General features: G+C 44.6%; 1 protein-coding gene across 1 annotated transcript in view; it reads right to left on the reverse strand.

Moving 5' to 3' along the window:
• Window positions 1–12,211, reverse strand: part of MTHFD2L (methylenetetrahydrofolate dehydrogenase (NADP+ dependent) 2 like) — a 58,844-nt gene that overhangs the window by 26,878 nt on the left and 19,755 nt on the right. Inside the window, exon 4 of the mRNA XM_084627142.1 lies at window positions 1,186–1,338. Within this exon, the coding sequence (XP_084483268.1) occupies window positions 1,186–1,338 (153 nt within the window). The remainder of the gene's footprint in view (window positions 1–1,185; window positions 1,339–12,211) is intronic.

Raw genomic sequence — 12,211 nt, forward strand, 5'->3', positions numbered from 1 at the left:
CCAGTACAGTAACATAAAAATATAATACGAAAAAGTACGTTTGCTGCCAAGTTTTGAAATGCCAAACCAACTTTTGACAGCAGTAATCTCTTCTGCAGTGCAGAGAGAACACTTATTTCATTTCAATGTATTCAACTAGTTAAATTCAATGACGAGTTCACTGAAAGTTAAGACATCAATTGGGAGTTGAAAAAGAAGGAAAACTTCTTTTCCTCTTCTGATTTATGAATAAAAACTTGGTGAAAGCGCATGGGATCTACTAGTTCAAAAATGTGGAAGCACATGGTGACCAGAAATAATCTGTTCAATTCACTAACTACAGATAATATTTACTTTGTTTAATACATCAGTTAGTTTATCACACGTTTTGAAAAACTTTATTTTACATTTAAAACTTTTCTTCTTATGCACCCAGCACATTTAAGGTAGCTTTATTTAAAAAAAATAAAAATAAAATTCTGTTTTTGTTCATTTTTAATTTAAGTTGAATTTCCATCCAAATAGAATTTGGCACAAATCACAAAAATCACAAAAAGTTAATCTAATAAATAAAGGCATAATCCTTAATTTTTAATATAATAAAATATTTAAAAGTTAAGAATCTCAATAAATAGAAATTAAGTTCAACTAATCTCTTAAATAAATGCATATAATACATCCTCCTGGTTAGCAAAAAGAAGCACCAAATTTATGAAAGGCTATATTTAGTAGCAATTCAACATGTTTTAAAGTATCAGAGGGGTAGCCGTGTTTGCCGCTTTTACAGATCCAGACTAAGAGTCCTGTGGCAGCTTATAGACTAACAGACGTATTGGAGCATAAGCTTTCGTGGGTGAATAACCACTTTGTTGAATGCATGTATTCACCCACAAAAGCTTATGCTCCAATATGTTTGTTAGTCTATAAGGTGCCACAGGACTCTTTGCCATGTTTTAAAGTTTACCAACTAATGAGAATCAGACTTTCGTTAGGAAATAACTAAAAAGAACAAATGCAAAACATAATTCAAATAGTTTATTTAAATCAAGCTTTCCTACTTGCTGATTAAAATTGATTATTTAAATCACTTTGATTTAAATTAATCCATTCTGCTGTATTCTATCATGTAAATTTCCTTGTATATGCCTTCTTGCCAGCATTAATTTTTCTTCTCCAGAACATTTCAATAGACATTTAGTTTCCTACCTGTTCGTTTTATAATTTCCCAAACAGCAGCAGCTGTGGCAGGTATAACAGAAGGTTGATCAAGACACAATCGTCCAATGTTGATAATATGGAATCCATCCACATCCTTTTCAGGTGCGACAATATTGCAGACTGTTCGTTCATCTATATGATCTGGAAAATTGTTATTTAAAAATTATATTTTTTCTCAACTGCCCACAGAAGTGAGTGCTCCCAGCCCAACTATTTTATTTTTAAGGAAAACCACATGTATTTTATTCAGTTCAACAGTCTGTCAGGTCACCATTATTATTCACCATGAGTAAACTGCCAATCTGATCTGGGGGAAAAATCCTTCCTAACCCAGCATATGGCAATCAGTAGTTTAACGGAGATCGATTTCAAACAGATTTAGTTAAACTATCACAACTTTTGTAACATAGACAAGCCCAGATACCTCATGAGTAAAAATTTAAATCAGTTGTTAAAATATAGCTGTTCATTGTTCTGTGTGAAAATAACATAGTGGTCTCAGTCCAGGTTCCAGTGGATTGATGTCTGTATCACTCAGAAATCACCACCATAAATGACAGTCTAAATGGAGTAGCCAAGGACCAAATGAGAAAGGAGGGTGAATTATCCTCTCACTTTTAGGCTATGTACACTACAGCTTATGTTGGCAGATGTTGCTCAGGTGTATGAAGAAAACACCTCCCTGAGCAGCGTAAGTTAAATTGACATAAGCGCTGGTGTGGACAGTGCTATGCCAGTGGGAGACAGGCTCCTGCCAAAACAGCTACCATTGCTCGTTGGGGGTGGTTTAATTATGTCAATAGGAGAGCACAGAGCAGCATTGGTGCAGCGGTGCTGCTGTAAGCTGCCTAGTGTAGACACAGCCTTAGAGGTGGCCCCTCTAGATCAGTGCAGAGGCCTAAAGGCAGGGCTCTGCAAGAAAGAGGGGAGTTTACAAAGCCACTACTATAACTGTTCTGAGGTTATAGAGAGGACTTCAATCCCCAGGCTTTGATGTGGTACCTTTCACCAGTTCTAAATTCACAAGAAATACTTAATGAACAGCTCTCACCTCCACCCTTGAATCTGTTAATATCGCTGCTGCTTTTCAGACAAAAACAATGACTCCAGAGCTAAAAGTCAGCACACTCCAATCTATTCCCAGAGTCAATCATTATTCAGTAAATCAGACTTTGTCCTACTTACTTATGTTACACCGCCATCATGTGGCTAATTCATTTCACTGATTGAAAACTGTTGAAATTAATACTAGATAACAATAAAGTTTTGCACTTAAAAAAATAAAAAATACTTTCCAGCCACAGATCTCAAGACAGCTTATATGTCTACATTACAAAATTAGGTTGATTTTACAGAAGTCGATTTTTCAGAACAGATTTTATGCAGTCGATTGCGTGCGTCCCCACTAAGCGCAGTAAGTCGGCGGAGTGCATCCACAGTACTGTGGCTAGTATTGACCTTTGGAGCGGTGTACCGTGGGTAGCTATCCCACAGTTCCTGAAGTATCCGCTACCCATTGGAATTCTGGGTTGAGCTCCCAGTGCCTGATAGGGCATATACATTGTCTCGGGTGGTTTTGGGTACATGTTGTCAGTCGCCCCTCCCTCCCACCGTGAAAGCAATGGCAGACAATCGTTTTGCGGCTTTTTTCCTGGATTAACCATGCAGACGCCATAGCACTGCAAGCGGGAGCCCGCTCAGCTCACCGTCACCACTGCTGTTGCGGGCAAGTCTACTGTGGGGGCTGCTGTGATCCAAGTAGCCAATGCAATCACTGACGTTCTGTTATCAAGGGTAGTGACTCTGGGAAACGTGCGGGCCTTTTTAGATTTTCGGTCCATCATATTCCTGTCCTTTGTCACTGGTGAAGAAGTCTTGCAGCCATACATTCCACATGTAACAGCTCCAGGGCTCTTGATCTTTTGCCTTGGCCACATAGCAGCAGGTGCCTTCGCATCAATGGTGAACGGCTCCACCGCTTCCGCTGCAACTCTGCTATCCTGATCTCCTGCGAGCTGGAGGCTTCTGCCTCAGGCTGCTCTCCCAACTTGCAGCACCGCGTGGTCACACCTACCCCAGCCAACCCCTTGTTCCCATGGCTCATGAAGCCTGGACAGTAGTAAGGAGCAGTTCAACTATAGGCTGAGTAAGTGCAGAATGGTGGTAGAATGTGCCTTTGGACGTTTAAAAGCTCACTGGCGCTGTTGGTCAGACCTCAGTGCAACCAACATTCCCATTTTTATTGCTGCTTGCTGTGTTCCATAATATCTGAGAGAGTAAGGGGGAGATGTTTATGGAGGGCGTGGGAGGTTGAGGGAAATCGCCTGGTGGCTGATTTTGAGCAACCAGACACCGATTAGAAGAGCACAGCAAGGAGCGCTGCGCATCACAGACACTTTGAAAACCAGTTTCATGACTGGCCAGGCTACGGTGTGACAGTTGTGTGTGTTTCTCCTTGATACAAACCTGCCCCTTTGTTGATTTTAATTCCCTGTAAGTCAAGCACCCTCCCCCCTTCGAAATAAAGTAACTATTGTTTTGAAACCATGCATTCTTTCTTTATTAATTTTAAAAAATTGAGATAATGGACAAGGTAGCTGTGGGTGGTTTTGAGTACATGTCGTCAGTGACCTCTCCCTCCCTCCCTCCCTCCATGAAAGCAATGGTGGACAATCATTTCTCCTGGATTGCCCATGCATACGCCACAGCACAGCAAGCGGGAGCCCGCTCTGATCACCGCTGCAGTTGTGAGCATTATAAACACCTCACATTTGCCCTTGGAGATTTTGGCATATATATTGGCATTACATCTTTTGGAACAGAGTTCTGATAGCACGGATTTGTCTCCCCATACAGCGATCAGATCCAGTTCCTCCCGTTCGGTCCGTGCTGGAGCTCTTTTACAATTCTGGGACTGCATGGTCATGGCTGATGAGCTCGCCACGCTGGCCAAACAGGAAATGAAATTCAAAAGCTCCCGGGGATTTTCTGTGTACCTGACTAGTGCATCTGAGTTGAAAGGGCTGTAAAGAATGGTCATAATGGAGCATTCAGGGATAGCTCCCGGAGGCCAATGCCATCGAATTGCCTCCATACTACCCCAAATTCGACCCAGCGATGTTGATTTTAGCGCTAATCCCACATCGGGGAGGAGTACAAAAATCGATTTTAAGAGCCCTTTAGGTCAACAAAAATGGCTTCACTGTGTGGACGGGTGCAGGGTTAAATTGACCTAATGCTGCTAAATTTGACCTAAACTCATAGTGTAGACCAGGGCCAAGAGATAGTAAACCTTAAAAACTTTTGTGAAGTATAGATTATTTACTCCCATTTTACAGATAGGGAAACTAAGGCACAGAGAGGTGTCCAAGGTCAAAGAGCAAGACTGGCAGTAAAGGTGGAAACTTGATCTGATTCACAGTCCTGTACTTTATTAATTATTATTATTATTATTATTTGTATTACAGCAGACCTTAGAAACCCCAGTCAGGAGTCAGGGCCCAATTCTGCTAGGCACTGTACACATGTGTACCAAAAAGACAGTTCCTGCCCTTAAGAGCTCACAATCCAAGTGCATGATGAGACAGCAAGTGGACACAACAGAGGAGAACACAAGGCAACAGACTATGATTAGCTCAGTAAGCAGTAGTCACAGCACACCAACTGCCTAGCCATTGCTGAGTCTTTTGTAGGCATCACAGCATGGGTGGGCTTTTAGGAGAGACTTAAAGGAGGATAACAAAGTCTTAGAATGAGCTTTGTGTAAAAATTCACAAAGCATAAGAGATAACATGAGAGAAAGCATGAAGCTGTTTGAAGGAAAACTGGACTAATGGGTGATAAAGGTTAGCATCGCCGGCGGAACAGAGGTGAGGTTGATCACTTGATAGCATACAAGACGAAAAGGTAGCATTGAAATATGCCATAAAAAGGCCTTAAAAGCGAAGACAAATAGTTTGTTTTATGCGGTAGAGAAGGGGGAACCAATGGAGGAATGCAAAAGGAAGTGACAAAGCAACAAGTCAAGAAAATTATCTTTGCAGTAGTGTTTTCAGTATATTTAACGGGTGGCGGGCAAGATGACTTTTATCAAGACTTGAAAGAAAGAGGTTGCAGTAGTCAAGTTGGGAGATAATGAGAGCCTGCAGGAGAGTTTTAGCTGTGTTGACAGAGAGGAGAAGTTGAATCTTAGGGTGTGTCTACACTGTGAGCTAGCCGTGTGTTACCCACCTCATGTACGTATACTTGCACTAGCTTGCTTCAAGCTAGCATGCTAAAACCAGTAGAATAGCCATGGTAACATGGTCAGAGGCAAGTGGTGGCACAGGCTAGTGGTTTAGCTCAAAAAGAGCTAGCACAAGTACGTGTACAGAAGCTACATATCGCACCCCTAGCTCGTAGTGTAGACGTATCTTTAGAGACATTGTCCAGAAAGAAGCAGCAAGATTTAAATGTGGCCTGGGATGTGTGGATTTAGAAAGAGGGCAGAGTCAAAAGAAGATGCCAGGATAAAGTGACAAGGAGGACCAGAGTGTTGTCCTTGATGACAGAGAGATGTAGGGATGTAGAAGGGTAGTTTGGGAGGAGGTCTACACTGTGGACCTTACAGCCACTGAAAGGTCTCCTGTGTAGTCGCTCTATGCCGGCGGGAGAGAGCTCTCCTGTTGGCATAATTAAATCACCCCCTAACGAGGGCAGTAGCTATGTCGGCGGAAGAGTGTCGGTCAGGGTGTGTTTTTTTCATACCCCTCATCAACAAAAGTTTTGTTGACAAAAGTACTAGTGTAGACATAGCCCTAAGAAGCTTGCTTTAACCATGATACCGTATTTCCTCTGGGAAAAAAAATAAATCTCTCACTTCTATTCTAGCTACTATTTTATCAAATGATGTTTTTCTTTGGAAATTAATTAGTTGGATATTGGTTTGTTTTCACATAGGGAAAAAACATGCAGAAAATGCTGACCAAAGGCTATGATTAGCAGGTATGAAGGGGTCATCTTTAATGAAAAACTTTGTGAGCAGAACAAGTAATCTAAAAACAGAACAAAACGTTCGTATCCCATGAAAATGATAAAGTTGGCCATGGTCAAGTACAAAACAGAAAGATGTTTGACTCAATGCAAACAAAATTTTCTGTGATGCTAATTAAGAGCAAGCACTTTATTTAAAATGTTTGTGCTTCTTTGCCCTGATCTACACTACGGGGTTAGGTCGAATTTAGCCACGTCGACCTAAAGGGCTCTTAAAATCGACTTCTGTACTCCTCCCTGGCGAGGCGAGTAGCACTAAAATCGACCTTGCTGGGTTGAATTTGGGGTAGTGTGGATGCAATTCGATGGTATTGGCCTCCGGGAGCTATCCCAGAGTGCTCCATTGTGACCGCTCTGGACAGCACTTTGAACTCCGATGCACTAGCCAGGTACACAGGAAAAGCCCCGGGAAATTTTGAATTTCATTTCCTGTTTGGTCAGCGTGGTGAGCTCAGTAGCACAGGTGATCATACAGTCCCCAAAGAATCGCAAATGAGCTCCAGCATAGACCAAAAGGGAGACACTGGATCTGATTGCTGTATGGGGAGAAGAATCTGTGCAGGCCGAACTCCAATCAAAAAGAAGAAATGCTAATATATTTGCCAAAATCGCACAAGACATGGTGGAGAGAGGCTTCAACAGGGACACACAGCAGTGCTGCATGAAAGTTAAGGAGCTCAGCAAGTCTACCAAAAGACAAAGGAGGCAAACAGTCGCTCCGGGTCAGAGCCCCATACATGCTGCTTCTATGATCAGCTGCATGGCATTCTGTGGGGGACCCTACCACTACCCCACCATTGTCTGTGGACACCTGCAAGGGGGGAGTCTCACACAACAGGGAGGAGGATTTTGTGCATGAGGAAGAGGAGAATGCGCAGCAGGCAAATGGTGAATCCGTTCTCCCTGGCAGCCAGGGCCCTTTCATCACCTTAGAGCCAATACCCTCCCAAGGAGGGATCCCCGACCCTGAAGCCGGAAAAGTCACCTCTGGTGAGTGCACATTTGTAACTACACTACAGGGGTTAAAAGCAATTGTGTTTAATGTTTGATTTGCCCTGAACAATTGGGATGCATTCGTGGCCACTACAGATCCTGGAAAAGTCTGTTAACATGTCTGGGGATGGAGTGGGAATCCTCCAGGGACATCTCCATGAAGCTCTCCTGGAAATACTCTGAAAGCCTTTGCAGAAGGTTTCTGGGGTGGGCTGCCTTATTTTGTCCTCCACCGTAGGACACTTTACCACGCCAAGCCAGTAGCAAGTCGTCTGGAATCACTGCAGCACAAAGCATGGCAGCGAATGGTCCTGGGTTTTGATCGCATTCAAGCAACACTTGATCTATATCTTTCTGTGTTAGCCTCAGGAGAGTGATATCCTTCATGATCACCTGGTTGAAATAGGGGAATTTTTGTAAGGGAACAGTAAAAGGACCCCATTCATGCTGGGCTGTTTGCGTTTGGGTAAAAGGGATCATTCTGGAGAATAGCCATGTGGCGGAGGGGAGGGGTGAAGGGATCATCCCAGAGAATAGCCATATGGTGGGGTCAGGGGAGGTGTGTGCTGCACATCCACCCGAAAACCGCAGCCCCTCCTTTTAAATGAGAAACCCAACCGGCATTGCTTGCTATGGGAAAAGAGGGCGCTGCAGTCTGAAACCATTCCCACATGTTATGAAGGTGTAAGAAGCCAACCCTGCATACCCTTTGGCTTACCATGGCTTCCTGGAAACCGAATTCTGTTGCCCAGCCGTGTGTGATGTGTCACCATACCGGCAGGTGCTCAATATAGAAGGCAAAATGCTACCTTGTACCTAAAGCACATGTGTTGTCTGCTGTTAAATTTATTAAATTTTACTCTCCCGTTTTCTCCCCCTGCAGGTGCAAATGTTTCTGTGCTCCCCATATCATCTCCGTCCCTGAGGTTATTGCAGATTAGAAGGTGAAAAAAAAAAGCACTTGAGATGACATGTTTTCCAAGCTCATGCAGTCCTCCCACACTGATAGAGCACAGCTTAATGCATGGAGGCATTCAGTGGCAGAGGCCAGGAAAGCATTAAGTGACCATGATGAGCAGAGGCAGGAGGCAATGCTGAGGTTAATAGGGGAGCAAACGGACATGATGAGGCGTCTGGTGGAGCTGCGCGAAAGCCAACAAGAGCACAGAACCCCACTGCATCCATTGTATAACAGCCTGCCCTCCTCCCTAAGTTCCATATCCTCCTCACCCAGATGCCCAAAAACACGGTGGGGGAGGCTCCAGGCACCCAGCCACTCCACTCCAGAGGATGACCCAAGCCACAGAAAACTATCATTCAAACAGTTTTGATTTGTAGTGTGGCTACAATAAGCAATGTGGCCTTGTACTTCCCTCCTCCCCCACTCCACCCCACCCCACCCAGGCTACCTTGTCAGTTATCTCACTTTTTTTTTTAAATTAATAAAGAAAGAACTCATGGTTTCAAAACAATAGTTACTTTATTTCCTTTGCCAGCTGTGATCAAAGCGGGAAGGGTGGTTGGCTTACAGGGAATTAAAATCAACAAAGGGGGTGGGTTTGCAGCAAGGAGAAACACATACAACTGTCACATCGTAGCCTGGCCAGTCATGAAACTGGTTTTCAAAGCCTCTCTGATGTGCAGCATGCCTAGCTGTGCTCTTCTAATCCCCCTGATGTCTGGCTGCTCAAAATCAGCCCCCAGGCGATTTGCCTAAACCTCCCACCCCACCATAAACGTCTCCCCCATACTCTCACAGATATTATGGAGCACACAGCAAGCAGCAATAACAATGGGAATGTTGGTTGTGCTGAGGTCTAACCTAGTCAGCAAACAGCGCCAGCGAGCTTTTAAACATCCTAAGACAGATTCCACCACCATTCTGCACTTGCTCAGCCTATAGTTGAACTGCTCCTTACTACTGTCCAGGCTGCCTGTGTATGGCTTCATGAGCCAAGGGACCAAGGAGTAGGCTGGGTCCTCAAGGATAACTATTGGCATTTCAACATCCGCAGTGGTAATTTTCTGGTCTGGGAAGTAAGTCCCTTCTTGCAGCTGCTCGAACATCCCGGAGTTCCTAAAGATGCGAGCATCATCCACCTTTCCTGGCCATCCCACGTTGAAATGTCCCTTGGGATCCAACAGTGCTTGCAGCACCATTGAGAAGTACCCCTTGCAGTTTACGTACTGGTTGGCAAGGTGGTCCAGTGCCAAGATGGGGATATGCGTTCCGTCTATAGCCCCACCACAGTTAGGGAACCTCATTGCAGCAAAGCCATCCACTATGACCTGCACATTTCCCAAAGTCACCACCCTTGATAACAGAACATCAGTGATTGCATTGGCTACTTGGATCACAGCAGTCCCCACAGTAGATTTGCCCACTCCAAATTGATTCCCAACTGACCGGTAGTAGTTAGGCATTGCAAGCTTCCACAGGGCTATTGCCACTTGCTTCTCAACTGTCAGGGCAGCTCTCAACTTTGTATTCCTGTGCTTCAGGGTGGGGGAAAGCAACTCACAAAGTTCAAGGGAAGTGGTCTTACGCATCCGAAAGTTTCGCAGCCACTGGGAATCATCTCATACCTGCAACACTATGTGGTCCCACTGGCCTGTGCCTGTTTGCTGGGCCCAGAATTGGTGTTCCACTGTATCAACCAGCCCCACTGCTCCCCTGATGTCCCAATTGCCACAATCCATGCTTTCAGGAATGTCTGTGTCCATGTCCTCCTCACAATCATCCTCATGCTGGCGTCTCTTAGCCAGGTTCTGCACATATTTCAGGATAACGCGTGAGGTGTTTACAATGCTCACAACAGCAGCGGTGAGCGGAGCGGGCTCCATGCTTGCCGTGCTATGGCGTCTGCATGGGTAACACACGAAAAAAGGCGCGAAATGATTGTCAGCTGTTGCTTTCACAGAGGGAGGGAGAGAGGGGAGACTGACAACATGTACCCAAAACCATCCGCGACAATGTTTTTGCCCCATCAGGCATTGGGAGCTTCACCAAGAATTCCAATGGGCAGCAGAGACTGCGGAAACTGTGGGATAGCTACCCACAGTGCACCACTCTGTGAGTTGATGCTAGCCATGGTATTGAGGATACACTTCGCCAACTTAATGCACTGAGTGGGGACGTACACTGTATAAACTCGATTTCTAAAGATCGACTTCTATAAAATCGACCAAATTTCATAGTGTAGACATACCCTTTGAGATGGAGGGGAATACATAGCAGCTGCCAAATGCCAGTATGACACACAGCACCTCAAAATGAATATGGGGAACCAGGACCCTATCTCTCCCTCAAACCACCCCAAGGAGTGTGTTGGGCTCATCAGGAGAAATATATATGGCCTGCACACTGGGACTCAAGCAAAGGATTGTGTCTAAAAGGTAAAGGCCTAAAATGGTTAAATCTCTTGACATTTGCACTACCAGACTGCATCTGCCATAGTATCCATGGGTGCGTACTGAGTTATGTAAACATGAACATCTCATATGCTTGTCCCATGCTGCACACGCGCCGATCTGAGTGCCACCTGTGAAGGGACACCTCCATGTACACCTATACAGGGGTCACATTAACTAGTGATTTCTGGAGCTCCACTTCTGTGAATTAACAAGTAGTTGGAGCAAATCATTAAGTAGTTCAAAGTACTTCTATCAAGAAAGGTTTAACTCACTTGTAAAATTAGGACTTCCTTGCAGTCAGTAACAGTGAAGCAGTTAGCAAAGCAATCAGATCTTATATTTCTAATGGCCCATTTTTATAATTACTGTTGCTCATATATTTGTGTGTGTTACCTAATCAGTTTTTATTATAACAATTATATTTTAATATGATAAATTATTTTCCTTGACACACATTTAAATACCATATTGTGTCTGTGCAGTGTTCCTATTCTATCCCATCTCACAGAACTGGAAAGGACATTGAAAGGTCATTGAGTTCAGTCCCCTGCCTTCACTGCAGGACCAAGTACCATCCCTTATTTTTGCCTCAGATCCCTAAATGGCCCCCTCAGGGACTGAACTCACAACCCTGGGCTTAGCAAGCCAATGCTCTAACCACTGAGCTATCCTGGGCAGCTGGAGAGCGGTGGCTGCTGCTAGCAGCAGCAGAGAAGTAAGGTTTGCATGGTACGGTATTGCCACCCTTACTTCTGCATGGCTGCCTGCAGAGCCGACCCCTTAGTCAGCAGTCGCCACTCTCCGGCAGCCCAGGTTTGAAGGCGGCAGCACAGAAGTAAGGGTGACATGGTACGGTATTGTCATCCTTACCTCTGTGCTGCTGCTGGCGGGGCATTACCTTCAGACCTGGGTGCCCGGCCAACAGCCACCGCTCTCCAGATGCCCAGCTCTGAAGGCAGCGCAGAAGTAAGGATGGCAATACCGCAATCCTCCTAAAATAACCTTGTGATCCCCTTGCAACTCCCTTTTGGGTCAGGACCCCCAATTTGAGAAACTCTGGTCTCCCCTGTGAAATCTGTATAGTATAGGGTAAAAGCACACAAAAGACCAGATTTCATGGTCCACGACGCGTTTTTCATGGCCACAAATTTGGTAGGGCCCTACCTATGAACAAAGGCTAAAGGAACTGGAAATGTTTACTTTGGAAAAGAGGAGACTGAGGGGGAACATGATAGTGGTCTTCAAATACTTGAAAGCCTGCCATAAAATAGATGGAGAAAAATTGTTCTCTCTTGCCACAGGGGGCAGGACAAGAGGCAATGTGTTCAAACTACAGCATGGCAGCAATGTGTTCAAACTACAGCATGGCAGATTTAGATTAAATCTCAGGAAAAACTTTCTAACTGTAAGAACAGTAGGACAATGGAACAGACTGCTTAGGGAGGTTGTGAAAGCTCCTTCACTGGAGGTTTTCAAAAGGAGGCTGGCTAGCCATCTGTCTTGGATGGTTTAGGAACAACAAATCCTGCATCTTGGCAGGTGGTTAGACTAGATGACTCTTGTGGTCCCTTCTAAC

This window comes from Lepidochelys olivacea (assembly GCF_965140295.1).
Source record: "Lepidochelys olivacea isolate rLepOli2 genome assembly, chromosome: 4".
Classification (NCBI taxonomy): Eukaryota; Metazoa; Chordata; order Testudines; family Cheloniidae; genus Lepidochelys; species Lepidochelys olivacea.